Source organism: Meriones unguiculatus, chromosome 16 (genome assembly GCF_030254825.1).
Source record: "Meriones unguiculatus strain TT.TT164.6M chromosome 16, Bangor_MerUng_6.1, whole genome shotgun sequence".
NCBI lineage: Eukaryota > Metazoa > Chordata > Mammalia > Rodentia > Muridae > Meriones > Meriones unguiculatus.
The window spans coordinates 10067831-10089772 of NC_083363.1; the positions used below are offsets into that span (position 1 = coordinate 10067831).

The following is a 21942-nucleotide window of genomic DNA, read 5'->3' on the forward strand; positions in this document are numbered from 1 at the left end:
CATGTTCGGGATTGTTTTAATGGGGCTTATTGGATGGAAACTGATGAGTTGAGAACAAGGGAGAGACATTTATTCTCACTTTATCTTTTTTGCTACGTTCATGGAGTATCTAGGCAAGGTATCATTTTAAGGTAATCTATGAAAAAAGGGTACAAATCACTATGCTTATTAAGCCAAACTAAGAGTATAGTAGGTCCTTTACTGGGCCTGCAGACAAAGAATGGAATAGAACCTCAGAAAAACTCTTGGCAGCTGAAACAGGGCAGGGTAGGATTTTGAAAGTCAAAAGGCTGCAATCATACCACACCAAGTACGGGCTGGGGCTTTTTTAAATTTTTATATTTTGTTTGTTTGTTTTTACAATGTACCTTTCCACAGTAGGGAAGGAAAGACACCCTTTAGTCTGTAAACCATCATACATGGCCCTTTCTTGGGAAGAACCTTTATTCTATGTCAAAATAATCTCCTATCAGGGAAGGAGAAATCCTTTGGTTTTTGTTTGTTTGTTTGTCTTTTTGTTTTTTGTTTCTGTTAAAGATAGGAGACACCATTTATTTACATTCCAGATGAGGCTCCAGTGGTGAGAAGATGGGGTCAGGGCAACCTGACCATGCCTAAGCCTCAGTGTAGAAGAAAATTAAAATTTGCACGTTGTTGGTTCGTTACTGCTGCGTGCCAACAAGACTAGGAACTGATGGTAAAGTGAGGCTCACAAACAGAAGCCCAAGCCATGTTTGTACAGTCTATGTACTGAGTAAAGTGTTTCCCCCCTCTAATAATGCGCACCCCATGCTGCCGTCTCTCCCTCCATTCCTCCAAGACCTTCTCGCCCTTGCCTCCCCTCTCCCCCAGATTCACTGCTCCTTTGGTTCCCTTTAAAAGTGCAGGTCTCCCAGGGATATCAACTGAACAAAACAATGTGCAATAAGACTAGGCATCAACTCAGAAGACAGAAAAGGTTTCCAAGAGCAGGCAAAAGAGTCAGGCACACCCTTTTGATAGATTGTTATATAAAATGGATACAACCAGTTACATATGTAATTTTCTAATATTTCATTCTCTATTTAATGAAAGTTCTAGATGAATCAAAAAGGTTTTTTTTTTAATTTTAGTAAAAGTATTTTTTTAAATTGAAACATCTTTTTTTCCTCTTCTCTTTTTTTCCTCTCTTCTCCTTACCCTGTCCCCATCGGTGCTCTTTCTCAAATTCATGGCTTTTAGGTCACAAAGTGGGCCCCCAAAATGGCAGTACTGATAATGTCCTATAATGAGGGCCTGGGACCAACCCAAACTGGTTCTCACTGGACAAACATAAAGATTTGCACCAAATAAACAGAAACTTAAACTCACCATTCTCCAGAAAACTTGACAATTCAGGTTTCTGTTTGTCAGGAAAGCCACTACTTCCCTTCTATGCTCCTAACAGTCAGCTCATGGGGGCAAAGTGCACATACTTCTTTATTAACCAGGACAGCTTGCATCAGCTCAAGGATCCCCAACCTGCTGACCACCACATAACGTCCTCTTGTTTTCCTGACAAACTGCCGCTCTCAACTCCACTGACAGGTGGCCTGTCAGTTTGTTCTCCAATAAACTCTTTTTTCTACTCACAGAGTGGCCTAGGTCAGGAGTTTTGTGGCACTCCCTTACAATGGCCTCTTTACTTTAATAGCTGTTACTCTACTGATACCACTACAACGTAAAGCAAAGGTTTTTATGCTTTCAGTCCAGTGCACCATATTCCTCTAAAGTTATTAACTAAAGGCTTTCATCCATTCTGAGCACAAAGAAACGAAGGTTAAAGAAGTTAATTAACCTAAGCAATATTTTTAAGGGAAACAAAACTCTCTCATTTCCTCTTTTTTTGATATAATAAAGCAAGAGAGGAGCTAGGAATATATTTTCATAATGGTAATTATATAAATGACAGGAAAATATGCCCCAGCAGAATTTGAAGGAAGTAATAATGAACAGCCTGGGAGAATTTGAAGGAAGCAATAATGAGCAGATAGACAGAAACAAGAATCTAGGGATCTGTGCACACAGTCCTGGCTTACCAAATACCATGAGAATGAAAGATCCGATGAGCATAATGATGGCCTGGAGGGTGTCTGTGTAAATCACAGATGCCAAGCCCCCTGTGGAGATAAGGAAAACACCAGAGTTTTACTCACATGCGCTGACGTGTTTGCCCTCATAGCTGGCTTCTCCAGCCCAAATGCATGAAGAAACATTTTTTTTCTTTAAATGCAGGAAGTGATCTTATTATTCCAGCTACCTGGGAGGTTGAACAAACTGATTGTAAGCCTCAAGGTCATCTTAGGCCCAGAGTGAGTTCAAGGACAGACAGGGTAACTTTGATTTTGTAATCAAAAACAAAGCAAGAAAATGAAAAAGCTCCTGGCTGAGTCAGTCTTGACTTTCAGTTTTGTGTTGTTTGGAACAGGGTCTTATTCTTTAGCCATGGCCAGTTTGGTATCTCTGTGTTGGCCATGCTGGTCTTGAACTCCTGGCAATTCTTCTGCCTCAGTTTCCAATTCCCAAGATTACAAGTATAGCCACCACACCTGTCTAAGTAAGGCTGTTTCCGCACCATTATCTTCCTAGTACTTATATCTTTCATAAGTTCTACTCTTTCTCTTTCCTTGTTCTTTTATTCTGTTTTCTCTTCCCTTTCCTCCTTCTCTCCTCTTCCTTCTCTTCATGTCCCCTTTCCTTCTCCACCTACCTATTGTCTCTTTCTTTGCAGGGCCCTGTTCTGTATTCCAGGTTGGCCTTGAACTCTCAATCCCACTGTCTCAGCTTCCTTAGCTCTGGGATTATGGGACATGACACCAGACATGGCCTTATCTTGTGTCTGTCTAATTGAAAGTTTCTCTTCCAGTGTAGTTTCACTGCTACGCTTATTTATAAATATTAAGTAGGAGAAAGGGCAGAAGCTTAATATCACAAAGTTTTCCTTAATAATCCTCTGATTTCCCCCATTTAGCAGGTCCATGTGTAAAGCCATCTAGCGAAACCATTTTTGTTCAAGTGTGAAAATATATCATAGTTTCCTTAACTGAATATTTCATTTAGTGGCTATGCTTTCTGCAATATGATAGAGGCACAGACACACATGAATGGGATCAGCAGGTGGCATAACTCAAAAAGGATACAGACAGAGAAGACTCACCACTGATTGTGAAAACAGCTGTGATTGCCAAAAGAATGAAGATAGCCAGGTAAAGGTCCAATCCAAAAGCCAGCTTTATGAATATGGCTCCGGAAAATATGTTTGACTAGAAAGAGAACAGCAAGGATGGAGAGAAGCATGCATTTCAGGCCTCTGGTTTCTTTATTCTAGGCTCCCATGCCCCACCCTCTTCCTGGTGAACTCTTAGCCATACCTGAAGACACTACATAAATATAAATATTCCCACAGGAAGATAGTCTCACTGACACTCCTTTTTTTTTCTTGTCTCTCCCCAAGCTGGTGCATCCAATTCCATTAAAAAATGTACTACTGGATATCAAGGCACAGATTAACACCAATCCATTAAATAGTATATAACTCCAATAATCCGTGTTCTTCAACAGACAGTTTATATGGAAAAATAGATCAAGAAAGTCAGAATAAATTGATGTCATACATCAAATGGACTTAAAGATATTCACAGAATGTTCTACCCAAACACCAAAGAGCACATCTCCTACTAAGCACTACACAGAAGCTTTTCTAAAATAGACCACATCCTGGGATACAAAGCAAATCTTTACAAGTTCACAGAGGTTGAAACAATTCCTTGTATCCTATCTGACCACAGTGCAATTAAACTGGAAGAATTCAAATATGTCCTGCACAAAATTATCACCCTGCATAAAATTTAACTCCAACTGGTTCAAGGACCTCAAGATAAGGCCAGATAAATTGAATCTGAGAGAAGAAAAGTGAGAAATAGACTTGAACTCATTGGCACAGAAAAAGACTTTCTGAATAGAACACTCATTGCATACACACTAAGAACAACAATTAATAAATGAGACCTTATGAAATTAAAAACCTTCTGTATGTCAAAGGACATCATCATTCAGACAAAGCAACAGCCTATACAATGGGAAAATATTTTTTTAGCAACTACCCATCTGATAGAGAGATAATATCTAAAATATATAAAAAATTCAAAACATTGAACATCAATAAAACAAATAACTTAATTAAATATAGGGTATAGATCTGAACAGAGAGCTATCAAAAGGTGAAACACAAAAGGCTGAAAAAAATTCAAAGAAATATTCAACATCCTTAGTCATCAGGGAAATGCAAATCAAAACCACTTTGAGATTTCATCTTCTACCAGTCAGAATGGCCAAGATCAATGAAACAAATGACAGCTCAGCCATTGCTAGTGAGACTGTAAACATGGTCACCCACTATGGTAGTCAGTGTGGTGGCTCTTCAAGAGGCTGGGAATAGCTCTACTTCAAGACCTAGCTATACCACTCTTGGGCATATGACTCAAAGGACTCTACATCCTACTGCAGAGACACTTGCTCAACCATGTTTGTTGCTGCTCTAGTCATAGTGTCCAAAACTTGGAAACAAACAAGATGTCCATCAACAGATGAATGGATAGAGGAAATGTGGTACATTCACACATTGGAGTATTCCTGAGCCATTAAAAAAAATCATGAAATTTGCAGGTAAAAGGATGAAGCTAAAAAAAAAATCATCTTGAATGAGGAAATGAGATCCCCAAAGACAAATATAGTGCGTATTTACTTATTTGTGGATGTTAGCTATTAAGCAGGTCACAATCTGTATAATCACAGAGGTTAGGCACAGAGTATGGGACTAGGAAGGAAGGATAAATCTCCCTAGGAGGGGGAAATAGAATAGAATTCTAGGGGAGACTGAAATGAGAGGATCAGATTGGGAGGGGGAAGAAATAGGAGACTAAGGGAGAAAAATGGAGAAAACAGATAAAAATAAAAGTTCTTTGACAGGTCATATGGAATAGAATACAATAAAAGCTTCTTAAAATATATACATGCATGAAAGAAATCTAAATTGGGCTCACGAAATAACGGAGAAGACAAGGCCACAATTAAACACCTCTTACCACCAAATGAAGCCTTAGTCCCAGGAATGGTTACAACTAATTGAAGTATTAGCCAAATGGGCACCATATAAACCCCTAACCAACCCATGCTATTGCCAAAGGTATTGGTTGCTCTTCACAAACTGATGGTAAGGCCCTGTTGCTGAAGACAACATCTATACACCTCACTGAACAGAGAAAAGTTTAGCTGGTGCCTTCCTAGAGCCTTTACTCCCACTGGCTAGTGTTTATAGTACTGGAAGGTACTCTACACTCCCGGAGAAGAATGTAAACATCCACCCAACTAGAATATATGCTGGTGAGATAGTGGCACGAAAGTTGAGTGAGAAATCAACCACTATCTGATTGGAATTAAGGGCCGCTCCATGAGGTGGAATCCATACCTGACACTGATTGAGTAGCCAAGAACCTAAGACTAGATATTCCATGGTCCTAGTGGAAAACCAAAACACTATTATTCTCCTAAAGGAACCCACCAATAAAGTGAGTCCTAACAACATCCTGCTATACTCATAGATCAGGGTCTCACTCAGCCAGCATCAGAGAAGCTTCCTACTGCAGGTGATGGGAACAAATTCAGAGACCCACAACTGGACAATAGTCAGAGAACACGAGACTTTGGAACATTTCATCCTGAGTGGAATGTCTCCATCAAATCCCTCCCTTTAGGCCTCAGGGAACTCTGAAGAAGAGGAGGAGGAAAGCTTGTAAAAGCCAGATGGGGTGGAGGACACCAAGCAAACAAGACCTTCCAGATACAACAGGACTGACACAAATATGAACTTAGAGACTGTGAGTGCATGCACAAAACCTGCACAGGTCTTAGCCAACTACTGTCCCAGCACTGACAGGGGAAGTGCACAAATAACCCCATCCCTAACCCAGTAAGCTACCTCAAATTGGCAACCATTCACAAAGAGAAAGTTAGTTTTCACCAATGGAGTCCCACTGGCTATACAAATTACACTTAAGGCAGGCTCCATGCCCAGCACTAAATGGCCAAAAGAATACAAACTCAATGGTATTTTTTGGAGGTTTTTATTTTGTTTTGTTTTGTGTATTGTCTCACAATGCTTCATCTGGGCATTATTATTATTATTATTTTTCTTAGTTCCTTAGAGACCTTCTCCTTATATATTATGTTTCCTGATTTTGGTTTTATGGGTTTTCTGTGTGTGCAAATGTGTGTGATTCAGCATGTGTATATGTTTCTTGTGTTTCTTTTTTTTCTGTTTTTTTTTTTTTTGTCCTATTATAATTTCTTTGTTTTTATTTCTTCTTTTTCTTTTTGGATGCCTGTTTTATTCTAATGAGAGAGAAAATAAGGGGTGTGGATTTGGGTGGATGGGAAAGTAGGAGCATCTAGGAGAAGTTGTGGGAGGAGAAACCATAATAGAAAACAATGTGTGAATAAACTATTTTTGATAAAAATATATTTATAGGTGGAAAATTTCACCAATTAAAAATAATTGAAAGTCTTGAGAAAAAGGAAAACAAAGAAAAAAACATTTCTAATTAAGAGAAATTTTAATGACATGGGATTCTCTTTTGCTAAAAGAGACCATTTTGAAATGATTGCTAATATCTCAATAAAATAGTAGTATGTAGACATGTTAATTTCTAAGTTTTGTTGTTTTCCAGAAGAGCAGCAGCATTTTCAGGGAGTGTGAACTGAAATACTCGGGGATTACAGGTCATGGTGCCTACCACTGAGTCTCCATCCATGTAACAGGTCCCCGGAGGCTGAGAGCCTGGGATCCACCTTTTCTCAATCCTGGCAGGCGAGATTCTGAAAACTCCTCCATCTTAAGTTCTTGTAATGATTTGTTTAATAAGTAGCCAGGATAGAACTGGCTATCGGGGTGTGTGTGTATATATAAACAAATGTGTCCTCAGGTCAACCATCATTGGTCTCACTCAAGACATAGCCCTGTAGGCATAAAAGGACTGCTGCTGTGCCATCGGCTGATCACAGACACTCATGGACAGCCCGTGTGCGCTAATTCCTTGCAATCCCACTCAGCTTACCTATATCCCATTTCTTATTTACAACCCAGAACCATGCACTCCAGAAGGCCACATCCCTCAAGAGAGCCTTTGACTGCTGCCCTTCTGCTTTGGCTCACGCTCATGACCTTTGGAACCATAGAGCTGCAGGTGTCAGGGAGGACCTGGGAGATTAGCAAGTCCCACCCACTTGGAGAACACGCAAACACAATGTCCCTGGCACCAAGGGTGGGTGGGGGATCTTCTGCTTCTGCTAACATTCCCACCTAAGGGACTGTGTAAGCAAAAAGCCATTTGCAATCCCACCTGGCAGGTACTAACCTCTTCTGGTTGTGCGGGGCAGACCTTTTCTGCTTTTGTCTTTGTAAGTAGCCAGGTATTAAGATACAAATCCTCATCTCCTTGGGGTGTGGTGACTCCTGTTGCTTGGGAATCTCAGCTCAATAAAGGGCAAATGTGCTCACAGGGCTTGAGGAAGGCCTGTAGCATCTAGGCTCACAGCTGGCTTACTCAGAATAGTAACCACCCAAAAGAAGAGGAACAGGAAAAGCAACTTTTCTCTCCTAACATCGACACGTGTGCCTGGGCTATGAACTCTGATGTTTTATTAGGCATTGATACATAAGGATAAATAAGCTGCCCTTTCTTTCTTCACGTGCTGCTCAAAGGTCAAGTGCCTGACATCTTTCATTAGAGATGATTTCCAGGGAATAATAATTTTAGGGACTCATTTATGATTCAGGTTTTACAAGGGCAGTCTTTGATAAGGCAAACTCAAGTCAGTTTAATGATACAAAGTACTTCCCTTCTGGGTCAAGTATTTGATAACTAAACTGGAAAGGAAAATGCAAGCCAGAGCAAGCTCAGAGAAAATTTAGGCAACTTACCATGCACTGGGCAATGGAGAAGCAAGAGGCCCCTGAAGGAAGCAGCCATTATTACTTGTGTGAGTGATATTTGCTCTTTGGCCACACCTGCATTTTCACACTAGCATGTTCTCAGGGGTGGACCTACACTCTTGCTCTCATGACATGAAAGGCTGCTGCTCCAGGCACATGGATAGCCTGAGCATTTTCCCACCCAGGAAGTTCTGACCCTGCTGGTGCTAATGGCAGTCTATACACACCAGTCTCTGATTTTAGCAGCCGGCCCAACAAGCAAACTGTGGACTCTCCAGGAGGCAGGAAACTCACCGAGATTGACAGCACCACACAGATGAAGAGAGAGAGGACAGAGAGATAGATCTGTAGTCTTTTCCCACCAAACCGCTTCTTGAGATATTCTGGCATGGTCATCACCTGCAGACAGAGAGGGCAACAGAAATTCACCTCCATACCTAGTGCAATCAGATGATTTGACATTTGCTAAATGACATCAGATATTTAAACACTGTGTATGACATCTTGGGGATACAGAGGCGAAAAGACACAATTCCTTGGTAGAGTAACGACCCTGGAATGAACGCAGGCACCGAAGGCGGAATGACAATCTCCTCCAGGCTCTGATGTTTACCACATACTCTGACTTTATTAGAACTTTTGACAGTTGACAGTGTCTGAATTTCCCTTTTCAATTTTAAAGTAGGGATTTAGTGCACAAGGATAAATAAAGTGCCTGCAGTATCACTCAGCGGACGACACTCAATTTTTGTTTTTGCTAGTAATGCTGCAGTATTGCAAAAATATTTGCAGGTAACAAATTGCAATATAATTATATAATAAACTGACTGTTGAGAATACTGTAAGTACATACTTGAGTATGTATTTATAGGATTCCCTGCATTGAAAATACGAGTTACATTAAATCTTAACTTAGAGAAAGGTCTGTAACTTTCTTTACTCTAGTAAGTGTTTGTTCAGGAGACATTTAGCATAAGAAATTCAGCTTTCTGTGTTTATCAGAGTGATCAGAGTTATTTAATCTCTTCCGATATAAAAAGGTTAATAAACTCACACATCATTTTTTTAAATTAAAAAAAAAACTTCTTAGGAGACCAACATCTCTGGAGAGATGGAAAGCTACAGCCAAAAACCATACATGTCTTTTGGGGCAGGAACTCTTGAACCAAGGATGGCATCATTTAACAGGGGTATCAGGAACAAACAAATTTGCCACTTTCTGCGACAGAGCAAATCAGCAGCTCCTCATCCAGTGTAGCTTTTCAGACAGCCATCCTGAAGAAAGGCTACCTGGACACCTGCTTTTTCACTGGTTGGTACACCAAGGCTTTCTCAAAGCTACAGAAGACTCTTAAGCAGTGTCTCAGAGATCAGGATGCCCATATTGGTTCTCACACAGATCTTCCTCCTGAACAACCTGCACATCTCTACATGTATGTCCTACAGGCACCAGACACCAACACACACACCAACACAGACACACACAAGTTATATTGTTGATTCAGTATGGCTCTCTTCTCCATCTCTGGCTCCCCTCTGTGGTTCTTGCTTCATCTAGAGGGGACTCATCCATTCATCCTAGTCCCCAAAACTTCAAGCCTTCAAATTGTTCCTGCTGCCTTTACTTCTGCTAACAAACATGTCACAAGCAACCAAGACACGGCTCCCCTTCCTCCCTGTTTCTTTCCTTGAGCCTCACAGGGGATTGTATGAACTTTTCATTATTATTTTTGAGGCATGGTCTCACATAGCCCAAGCTTACCTCAGACTTGATGTGTAGACAAGCAGGATGTTGAACTCCTGCTCTTTCTGCCTATGCCTCCTAAATTCTGGTATTAAAGGCCTGTGCTACTGTTCCTATTTAAGATTTCATGAATATTTGCATATGTGTGTGTGTGTGTGTGTGTGTGTGTGTGCGTGTGTAGGCCAGGGGACAGCCTTGGGTGTTGTCCCCAAGGCACCATCCACCTTGTCTTTATGAGACAAGGTCTCTTACCAGGCTGGAGCTTGGTGATTAGGATAGACCATCTGTCTAGGAAGTCCTCGGGATCAGCCTGTGTCTGCTTCCTCGGTGCTAGGTTACAAGCACACACGATCATGCACAGCATTTTCACGTAGGTGCTGAGGATCAAACTCACATTCTCGGGTTTGCGTGGCAAGCACTTTACTGCTATCATCCCAGCCCCAGACTGCATGAACTTTTGCTCAAGTCCATTGTCCACACAGATGCCCAAGTTTAACTTCATAAAATCACGACCCTTGAATCCTTGAAGGCCCTGCACCTCCCATTTCCAAGAGGATATACAACACTTCAAAATTTTATGAAATGTATGTATTTATTTTTGTGTGTGAATACACACACATGTTAAAGTGTGTGTATGGAGGTCAGAGGAACACTTGCAGGAGTTGATTCTCTGCTGCTGTCACATGGATCCTTGGGACTGCACTCAGGTGATCAGGCTTGGCAGCGAGTGCCTTTACCTGCTGAGACATCTCTCTTACCTTACAATACATTTTTAAAGGTTTATTTATTTACATATTTTTGTGTAATGAGTGCCCTATTTGCATGGATGCCTGCATGAGCATCAGATCCCGTTAGAGATGCTTATGAGCCACCACATGGTTGCTGGGACTTGAACTCAGGACCTCTGGAGGAGCAGGCAGTGTTCTTATCTGCTGAGCCGTCTCTCCAGCCCTTTGGAACACCTTTTTAAAATGGCATCATCATTTTAAAATTTTAGTCATTACACTAAGTACATATCAAATTTACTTTATTATCTTTTTTATTATATTTATGTGAATGGGTATTTGCCTGCATACATCTCTGTGTACTCTGTGAGTGCAGTGCCTGAGGAGGTTAGAAAGGAGGTTGGAGTCACTGGACCTGGAGTTAGAGACAGTTGTAAGCCACGTTGTAGATGCTGAGCATCAAAGCTGGGGTCTCTGCAAGGGCAGCCACTGCTCTTAACCATCGAGCCCTCTCTCTAGCCCCTATGTCACTGTGTTTATATTAGCACATTTTAATTTTGTAGAACAGTGGGCTTCACCGTGATATTTTTGCATATGTACACAGCACACTTTGGCTCTCTTCCTCTATTACTTTCCCTGTCCCCATCCCATCTTCCATGGCTCTCATTCCTCTTCCCAGGAAAGGAAACACATAAAACTCATAAATGACCCCCACTGTGCCTACAGACACCTCTATTTCTCACCAGTCCTCTCCACAGAATTCTCTATTTTAGCCTTAATTTCTAACTGACCTCCAGATACTCCAAGAAAGATTTTCAGCTTCCGTATATTGATTCCATCATCCGATCTTCCTACCTGAAGAACTCAGTCTTATCTCCCAAGACTTAAGCCAGATCATCCCTTCTCCTAAAACATACCTTTGACCCCAGCTTGGCTCCTGGCTCAGGCTTACATCTACCATGGTGATCGTTAGGCAGGGCCACCACTGACTGTTCACCTGGTGACAGACACAATCTATACTGGAGGACCTTATGGGCAAGCAATGTGATACTTATCTTCTTCATATTATTAGCCATAGGACCAACAAGGGCCAAATACCTAGGTTTCATGATTTAACCAACAAGTAGATAAATAAACGTATGACAGAGACATCAGATACTCACCCCTGCCTTGATATAGATGGGGACAAAAAACCACCCCAGAACCAGCAACAAGAGAAATGACTGTAACAAACGAAGAGTAGTGTTAAGTTAAAGAGAGTTTGGCTTGTGACCTTATGCTATGACCTCTGACCTCTGAGTCTCAAGACAAACAAACAAAAAATCCAACCATTTGTCTAAGCTCTTGCCTACCATAGAATTTATATGATATAATATCTGATATTTTGGCAAGCAAAGGATAAAAAGTTTTGAGTTCAGCTGGACTAAGAAAAGATTGTACAACCACTGTCAACAATAAACTTAAATAGGAGAATCATACATGAGTGTCAATAGAAAAAAAATCACTGGAAAGAGAAGTCTCTTTAAGTCTTGTCAAATATAGCAGAACTATCGATCTAGTCTGGTATTAAAGTACAGATTTGTTCTCTGCACATAGCCTAGATGTTCTTCCACAGCTAGTGAGACAGCTATAAGAAATAGAGTTATCATTGTCAAATGTAGGAGGGATGGGAGCTTCATCTCGATTAAAGAAATTCAAAGTCAAAAGCTAAAAATTTAAAAAGCCTAGATGTCTGCAACCTGATAACGCTATACATTGGGTTATAGGTCATTTTCTCCATGCCTGTGTAGGCAGCCTTCATTGTATGATTTATGGCACTATCAAATCAAATCCCCAGCCACAAGGCATATCTGGCTGAAGTCTGGGTATGCCCTAATATTTTTGAAGTGAAAATAGGAGAACAAAACAACCTTTAGCATTGGAAAGGCGGAGGCATTGTAAGGGACCAAGGTCACTTTCTGAGTCCATCTAGGGTGGTTTATTTAAAGCTGCACCACAGTCCAACTTTGAATATTTTAGCAATACATACACACTCATGTAAAAATGTTAGAAAGGGTACAATAGGGGAAGATAGATAGATAGATAGATAGATAGATAGATAGATAGATAATTTAGGGTTAAGTTAAGGGACAAAACTTTTTGTAAATGGCAACACAACCGTTAGGAGGCCAGTTTAAAGTCCCATAGGTTTGATATACTATTTTTCAAAGCATTCATTTGTTACCACACTGATCTTGCCTCCTTAGGCCTCACTTGAGTTTCTACCCATCCTGGCACAAACGTCCATAAACCCTCACAGTATGTGCCAACAACGCCTACCATTATCTATGATGAATATACTTCTGTGTGATTTCTCTTTTAAAATTGAATTTTGGGGGTTGGGGATTTAGCTCAGTGGTAAAGCGCTTGCCTAGCAAGCTCTGGAAAAAAAAAAAGACAAAAATAACAAAAAGACCAAAAAAAAAAAAAACAAAAAAAAAACAAGGTAACTAAAATTGAATTTTGAAAATTGGCCTACACAAATACTGCAGTCCAGTCAGTTCTACCCCTCTCTTCCCTCTCCAACTTCACTTGGGCCCCTCACTCTCTCTCTCATAACCTATTTTCTTCAGTTATTAGTATTGGTTGTGTGCGTGCATGTGTGCATGAGTGAGTATGGATGGGCACTCCCACAATCCCAAATAGGATTAACCTACCAGGAAAAAAAAGAGTCTACAGGGAAACAGTTTTACATAATGTGGTCTCTCTACACGGCAGATGCGTCTGTCTCTGTACTTTCCACACCGCAGTTAGTGCCCACTGGTCTTTCCCACGTGCTCATAAGCTGTGAAAATAAGGAGATACTGCTCTTCCTGTTACTTATTTATTGATTTTGAGACAGAGTCTGACTACGTAGCCTGGCTGGTCTGGAGCTCACTACGTGGACCAGATTGATCTCGAACTCAAATCTGCCTCCCCTTCCCCTTCCTTTTCTCTTTCTCCTTCTTCCTCCCCCAATCCTGCCCCTGCCCCTGCCCCCCGTGAGTACTGGGATTAAAGTTCCAAATGCCTGAACTACTTATTTTTCTTTCAATATGTATATAGTATGCACACGTGTGTTTAGCGTGCCCAAGGCTGACATTAGGAATCTTCAATTGCTCTTACGCCTTATTTTTTGAGGCAGGGGCTCTCAGTCAATGTGAAAGCTCACAAATACAGCAAGTCTCACTGTCCAACTTGTCAAGCCCCTTGTCCCTCACTGAACATGTGTCCTCAGTGGGCTTCCATGTGTCCTCAGTGTTTACATGGGTTAGGATCTGAACTTTGGTCCTCTTGATTCTGTAGCAAGTGCAGCAACCTTGGGGCCTCTCCTCAGCATGCTTTTTTTAAATTTCAATCCTTGCTTCTGATTCAAAAAGGGAGATCTCAGACAGGACATCTCAGAAAGGAGACATAGAGCTCAAATAGTCACAGGGAACAAGTAGAAGCAGGGCTTGGACTGTACAAAATGACCTCCCTGGTAGAATTAACTATATAGGGAAAGAATAAGCCTACAGAAGTGCTCAAGGACAAAAAGACTACTTGAGGAGAAAATAGAAACCAGAATAAAAGGAAGACATCCAATACAGACTCCCAGGAAAACCTGAGGTATATTTTGTTGAAAATACTCAGAAATGGATTTGACAGAAGAAGAAGAAGAAGAAGAAGAAGAAGAAGAAGAAGAAGAAGAAGAAGAAGAAGAAGAAGAAGAAGAAGAAAAGAATTTGCTGTCACTTACATGTGATTCAAATGCTGTAACAGCAATTCCTGAAGCTGCACCTGTCCCAGCCAGGCCCACAAAGTGGCCACTGCCGATGTTGCTGGCAAACAGAGAGGCGCCCATCTGCAAGGCAAGCGATCAGACTAAAGTTAGAGTCAAGAGACTGAAATAAGACCGCTGGGAAACAGGTGTTAAGATGTTTCAGTCTCTGCTTCTGGAACAAAAGCAACAAACGTCATGCATGGACAAAAACTATCCTGTTACCAGTAATTCTGTGGTCCAGAAGCCATGAACACTTTTCACACTATAAAGAGTTAAAAATGTTTTGCTTGTTTTTTAATCTGAAGAGTGAGATGGACACATTTGTAGCTAGCTAGCTACACATTTGTAGCATCTCTATCTCTTGTAGCAGAACACACAGTTTCATATGCCACAGCATACTGACTACAGGGGCTTTGTGTTGTGGTGGCATTGTTGTGTGTTCATAGCAGACTCTGACCTCTAAAGCACAACAGACTTTCAATTAGGCCTTTTACAAAAAAACAAACAAACAAAAAAACAACAACAACCCCCCCCAAAAAAAGAACAAAAACAAACAAACAAACAAACAAAAACAAAAAAACCCTGACATGCCTGCCTTAGGGGAACATCAGTGTATACCTTGTCCTGAGTGGACCTTCAGGCTTTTAGATCTCCTACCAGCACTTGACACTTGAGTCAGTGACAGACTCCAAAGTTCCATCAGAGGAAACTTCTACCCTCACCGACATAGCACCCTGTGCTCATTAATTCCATTTTCCATCATGCTGCCTCCTGCTCTTAAAGTTCAGAGATAAAGAGAGTGCTCTTCAACGGACACAGACCAGCACTAGTACGGAGAACAGAACAGGACTGTGAGATCCCGCAGTGCTGTCTTTGCTATCTTTTATATTCTTCTTCACGCTCACTCTTCGTATGAGGGTGTTAGGAGTCAGGGAGGGATAGAGCTGGTTTGTGACTCTGGGATTAGTTGAGAATCTCTTGTTTCACAAAAAGATCAGCAGGAAGGCAATACCTGGTTGCTTGTGTGCCCCAAGTAAATCTGTTCCTACCGTCCTCACTTTCCTTTAATTCACTTTCATTTTATAGTGTTTAGGTAAGGCAGAATAGCTGTTGACGGGAGCATTTTTTAAGTTCTCACTGTATACTGAGCCTAACCCTGACACTCTCTAGGAACAAGCTGCCTCTCCTGCAGTGAAAAATCTGGCTGAGGAAGCCATATACCAAATACTCAGCAAAAAAACAACAACAACAACAAAAAAAAAAACATTCTGGTGGGCAACAGGCCAGGAGAATCACTGTGAACATCACCACAGGGAACACAGCCCGCAGTCAGTAAGCACGGGGAAGAGAAGAATGCAATGTTCAAGGCAGGACTGCTGTGATCCGGGAGTGAACTGACCTTGAAGTAGGTAATCAGAGAGAAGACAATTTCCCAGAAAGGAGCAGGATTAGCCGAGGATTGGGAGCAGAAAAGGAATTCAGGGAGCTAAGAAATGCTAAGAAGGTTTTTTTTTTGTGAGGACAAATTAACTAGGGAACTGAAGTGGCAGGGCTCCCAGACTAAGGCTTTCCTCAATGGATTGTACTGTATAATCTCTCTGCAATCCCAGGTCGCAGTCTTAAAGTGGAGGATTTATAAAAGTTAAAAAAAAAAAAAAGAGGCAAGTTGGCTTATCAGTCGAGGCATATTTCCAGAAACCTCTCACCCACTTACTGGCCACCAAGTCATAGCTCGTCCCGCTAGGAAGAATCCTCCAACGGTGCTTCTATTCGTCTTCAGCATTGCCTGCGCAGAAAGGAAGCCATTGGAATGCTAGAAACCACAGGTGCACCAAAAATCAAGGAGCCCCCCTCCCCGGTCTTCCACACAGCTAACCAGAGGAAACACCCAGCCCTGGCTGTGTTCAAATGATGGTCTTCCTTGGAGAATAAGTTTGTTCAGTGCAAGCATTATTCACGCCACACACAAGCAAATTACGCAGACAGAAAGACAACGCTGCTTGGAAAATCATTGTCTCAGTTCACCCGTGATTCACACACCTACCATGACACGGTTCCCCCTGCAATCTCAGTGTCCAGCCAGAAATCCCACAGCATCCCACATACCCACACTCCAACAGCCATCACCACCACGAAATAGATGACAATGACAGAGATGTCAGCAGCATTATTGATGTTCTCTGACAGTGAGGACAGCTCTGAGCTTCCAGTGCTGGTAATGACGCTTGCCGTGCTGGCCATTGCCAGTGCTGTCCCCATTGTGAGGATTGACACCTTTTATATATGATTATTAAGTTAATGATCAGCCTCACGTAGGTGGGGAAGGAGGTCAGAGGCAGCTCCTGTCCACGGGAGACCTTTAAACCTCTCTTGTACAGTCAGGCTCTCACATTACAGGGACTAGTGCCAGCCCCAGTGGAATTGGAAAATCAAGGAGAGAAGCCAGAGCCGAGGTTGAGTATTGGAGGTGGACAGTGATGTGACAAGTGCAAAGAAAAAAAAAAGTATTTAAGACGCTTGTCTAGTACAAGGGAGATAAGGAAAAGTAAGGGAATAGAGAAGTGAGGAGGACAGGAGAGAGACAGGTAGGATCATGGTAGAGGTCCCTTATCAGGTAGATGAAATTCCTGGCTAAACTCATCCCTTGAAACTGAGGTCACCCAGAAGAGGTAGTCTAAGTCATAGGTTCCATTAAGACGCCCACAGCCTGTGCAGAAGGGGCAAATCACCCATACCATATGCAGAAGGGTCCTTGTGTGTGCTTCTATCTTAAAGCGTCTCTCCTGTATTATCCTCTAGCAGTTTAAGAGTTTTGTGTCTTAGGATAAGGAGTTCATTTTGTGCTAGGCAAGGGAGATGAGGGTCTAGTTTCATTCTTCTACGTGTGAATGTTCAGTTTCAGGAGAACCATTGTAAAACTTCAGTCACACTTTTTTTCCCCCTACAGTATGTTTAGATCATATTCTGCTCCTCCCCAAATCCTCACAGCTTATCTAAACCTCTCAACCCAGCCAGCCTCATGTTCTCTCTCTCTCCCTCTCTCTAAAACTATCAGAAAAAAGAACAAAAACCAAAACAGACAAAAAAATCAAAACAAAACAACCAAAAAAAAAAAAAAAAAAAAAAAGGAGCCCGTTTTGTTTTGACCATCTACTTGTGGGCATGGAGCCTGCCCTGAGACATGGCTGGCATGCCCAGCGACTCTCCATTGGAGAAACTCCCTTTCTTTCCCAGCAGGTATTGGGGTTAGGAGTAGCACTTTCTGTCTCCCCTCCCTTTTCAGTGCCGGGATTTTGTCTGGTTTGACCTGTGCAGGTGTGGTGTGCGCGGTCAGTCTATGAAGATCTGGTTTGTGTCATGGATTTGGGGTTCTTCTCCCTCATCTACACCTATAATTCAAAGGTTTGGGTTTTCATGGTTTCCTCCACTCCCTGTACCTTCCTTTCCTGTGTGTTTTGTTAATTTAATTTATCATATTTCTTGTGTGTTTTGTCTAGGTTCTGCCTACTTTATCTTTGAGTCTGAATAGTCTAGCTTTTATTTGATTAATTCTACTTTACAGTTGAGTTGTTGAATTTTTCAGTTCCATCTTTACTTCAGCATGAGTCTCCTTCAGTGCTTCTCCCTCTGTACTGAACCTTGTTCTGTAGCCCTGGATTGTCTCCATCATTTCTATCAACCTCTGTTTATGGTTTCCTGGCATCACTTGGCATTTCTTCTCAAGCTCTTTCTTCTTAATTCCAGTTAGCTGTTTCTTTGTGTCTTTATTAAACTCCTTGGATTCTTTGATGGAGTTGATTTCATCTAGATAATTCTCATTGGCAAACACTTCGACATGACTGGTAGAGTGTTTTAGAGAAGACACAGGCTTGATCTTTCACTTTGTTGGTATTTTTGTGATGAAATCTGAGCATGTGGACTTCTTTTGTTACAAGTCTGATATGAACAGGGCAGGTCGGAGCAGAATAAAGGATGTACACGCTGGTCTTGTCCAGAGATTGGAAATCAAATGGGTGGAATGAAGTCAGGTGGACAGGGAGAACTAGGCTGCTATACAGGATTTGCCTTCTGGTCTAAGCCTGGAGTGTGGGGGTAAATCTGGCTTGATGAAAAGATTGGCTGTTAAGTGGGAAGGGTCTTTTAGTTGGAGGATAAGTAGTGAGTTTCCTGGCAGAAGCCTGGAGATACCATAGAGAAGTTTTGGTACAGGTAGGGGAGGGTAGAGTAGGTGGGGCACTGGATGTGGGATGTAGGCTAGATCTGGTGATTTAGGAGAAGGTGTGGATGGGGAGTTCACTGACTCACTAGACTAGACCAAGAAAAACGAAGTGAGAGTCCTGGCTGGGCAAAGGGGTTGATGCACTGCAGAAGGGATATGAGGCAGAAAGGATAGGTCCTTGCAGAAGCCTAGAACATGGTTGCAGTAAAGGTGGGGGCTGTCCAGAGTATGCATATCTGGAAATGGAATCTAGAATATGGTAGGTTGAGGAGATGTGGATGAGGAGGTCAGGAAGAGTCACTGGTAGACCCTGCAGAAGGACATGTGAGATCTGGAAGGGTGGAGATATTGGATGCAGTTCAAAAGGGACTTGTGGATGACTCACTCATGTTTTTAAAGAATTTTTTTGTGATTTACCTGAGTTATCAATATCACATTGTGATATTCTGCACTCTGCATAGTTCATCTATTAGTGAGTCCACTGAATTTTTTTTTTTCATTTTTGGTATTGTTTCAATTTGATATTTCTTCAGTATTTTGGTTTCTTTGTTGAATTTTGTTTTCATGTACTTCACTGACTTCCAAGTTACTTTCAGTTGTTTGATTGTGCTCTTTTGGATTTAATTCATGTGATTTTTCTATCCTCTTTGAACTTGTTTACATGCAAATTCTTTTTAGAACTATTAGAACATATTGACAATCATTCCTTTGAAGTATTTGTTTGGAATTTTTTTCTAAGTCATTTTTATTGTTGGCCAGTCCTATGGGATTGGTAATTTTTAAAGAGATATATTTATTTTTTATTTACATGCATGTATGAATTACAGTGTGCATGTATGTGCATCAATATACATGTTTAGTGCCCAGGGAGGTCAGAAGAGGGCATCAGGTCCTCAATAACTAGGGTTACAGAAAGTTGTGAGCCTCTGTGTGGGTACCTAAAACTGAGCCTTGCAAGAACAACAAAAAACTTTTAACGGCTGAGTCATCAAGCCCCCAATATTGGTAATTTTTGGAGGAGACATTTTATATTGTTTTTTAATGTCACTGTGTTTCAATATTGGGAAATGCTCATGAGGAGAAGTGTGTTGGTTAAGTTTTCTGGCATGCCTAGATTGAGTGAGCATTGGTTTGGCTTAGTAGTGTTTATTCTGTCATGGAAGCATTGCTGATTTGTGGATTGGGTAGGAGAGGTCATTTTGCTGCACCTTGTCACATAGGTGTGAGGGAGTTTCGATGCTCCTGACCTCATAAACTAAAGTCAGTGATGTATGACTAGAAATAGGACCAGGGGTATCAGTTTCATGCATTCTCTAACCTCCTGAGCTGGTGTTCATGCTGTGTTATAGGAGTGTATGTTGCTGGGATGCCACAACATATATATATATATATATATGCATATATACATATATACATATATACATATATAATGTGTACTGAGCCAAGCCAGTATATACACAACACATACACACAATATATACATACATATTCATACACACACTCATATATATGTATGAAGTTCAAGAGACCACCAGAAGAATATGGACTATTTCTATTGCGTTGGTGCTTTCCAGAAAAAAAAAGCAGGAAAATCCCAATTATGGAAGACACCACACACTTCAGATACAGGATTTGGAGGAATCAGTTTGGATCTGACTTAGAATCCTCCTCACTGATGACTAGTTCTCATAGTTTGGGAAGGAGCCATGCAAGCAGCCAAGAGAGAAAAGCATAAATAGTCCTATGTAGCTGTAATGCTAATAAACTATAACAATGACTGGTCTGCCGGGTTATTCTTTTTTCTTTTTCTTTTTTTTTTAGTTTTTATTATTAGTTACATTTTATTAACTGTATCCCAGCTGTATCCTGCTCCCTCATTCCCTCCCAACCCCACCCTCCTTTCCTCATCTCCTCCCTGCCCCTTTCCAAGTCCACTGATGGGGGACCTCCTCCCCTTTCATCTGGCCCTGTTTTATCAGGTATCTTCAGGACTGGCTGCAAAGTCCTCCTCTGTGGCCTGGCAGGGCTGCTCCTCCCTTGAGGGGTGGGGAGGTCAAAGAGCCTGCATTGAGTTCCTGTCAGAAATAGTCCCTGTTCCTCTTACTATGGGAAACCAATTGGTTACTGAGCTACCATGGGCTACATCCGAGCAGAGGGTGTAGGTTATATCCATACATGGTCCTTGGTGGAATATCAGTCTCAGAAAAGACCCCTGTGCCCTGATATATTTGGTTCTTGTGCAGCTCCTATCCTTTCCACATCATATTAACTCCCCCTTCTTTCATATGATTCCCTGCACTATGCCCAAGGTTTGGTTATGAGTCTTAGTATCTGCTTTGATACATTGCTAGGTAGAGTCTTTCAGAGGCCCTCTGCGGTAGGCTCCTGCCCTGTTACTTGTTTTCTCCTATGTCCAATGCCCATCCCATTTGTCTTTCTAAGTGAGGATTGATTATCTTACCCCAGGTCTGCTTTCTTGTTTATCTTCTTTTGGTATATAGATTTCATTATGTTTATCATATCTTATAGGTCTGTATAAGTGAGTATATACCATGTATGTCTTTCTCCTTCTGGGATACCTCACTCAGAATGATCTTTTCTAGATCCCACCATTTGCCTGCAAATTTCATGTTTTCCTCATTTTTGATTACTGAGTAATATTCCATTGTGTTAAAATACCACAATTTCTGTATCCATTCCTCCGTTAATGGACATCTGGGTTGTTTTCAGGTTCTGGCTATTACAAATAAAGCTGCTACAAACATGGTTGAGCAAATTTTCTTGTTGTGTACTTGAGTATCTTTTGGATATATGCCTAGGAGTGGTATAGCTGGGTCTTGAGGAAGCACTTTTCCTAATTGTCTGAGAAAGCGCCAGATTGACTTCCAAAGTGGTTGTACCAGTTTACATTCCCACCAGCAATGTAGGAGGGTTCTCCTTTCTCCACAACCTCTCCAGCATGTGTTATCATTTGTGTTTTTTATTTTAGCCATTTTGATGGGTGTAAGGTGAAATCTCAGGGTCATTTTGATTTGCATCTCCCTGAGGGCTAAGGATGTTGAGCATCTCTTTAAGCGTTTCTTTGCCATTCTATATTCCTCTACAGAGAATTGTTTAGCTCCGTAACCCATTTTTAAATTGGATTGCTTGATTTATTGCTTTTTAACTTCTTGAGTTCTTTATATATACTGGATATTAGTCCTCTGTCAGATATAGCGTTGGTGAAGATCCTTTCCCAGTCTGTAGGCTGTCGTTTTGTTCTGACGACAGTGTCTTTTGCTTTACAGAAGCTTTTCAGTTTCATGAGGTCCCATTTATTCATTGTTGCTCTTAGAGCCTGTGCTGTTGGTGTTCTGTTCAGGAAGTTGTCTCCTGTACCAATGAGTTCTAGGCTCTTCCCCACTTTTTCTTCTAAACTATTTAATGTGTCTGGTTTTCTGAGGTCTTTGATACACTTGGACTTTA

The 21942-nt window shown here is 41.3% G+C and overlaps 1 protein-coding gene across 1 annotated transcript in view; it reads right to left on the reverse strand.

The window, feature by feature from the left end:
- The window catches only part of LOC110561766 (solute carrier family 5 member 4), a 52063-nt gene extending 35543 nt beyond the window's left edge, over positions 1–16520 (reverse strand). The window contains exons 1-7 of the mRNA XM_060369341.1: positions 16365–16520; positions 15973–16044; positions 14235–14339; positions 11641–11700; positions 8303–8407; positions 3176–3281; positions 2058–2138 (exon numbers count right to left, since the gene is read on the reverse strand). Coding sequence (XP_060225324.1) covers positions 2058–2138; positions 3176–3281; positions 8303–8407; positions 11641–11700; positions 14235–14339; positions 15973–16044; positions 16365–16517 — 682 coding nt within the window. The 5' untranslated portion in view covers positions 16518–16520. The remainder of the gene's footprint in view (positions 1–2057; positions 2139–3175; positions 3282–8302; positions 8408–11640; positions 11701–14234; positions 14340–15972; positions 16045–16364) is intronic.
- Between the last annotated feature and the right edge of the window lie 5422 nt (positions 16521–21942).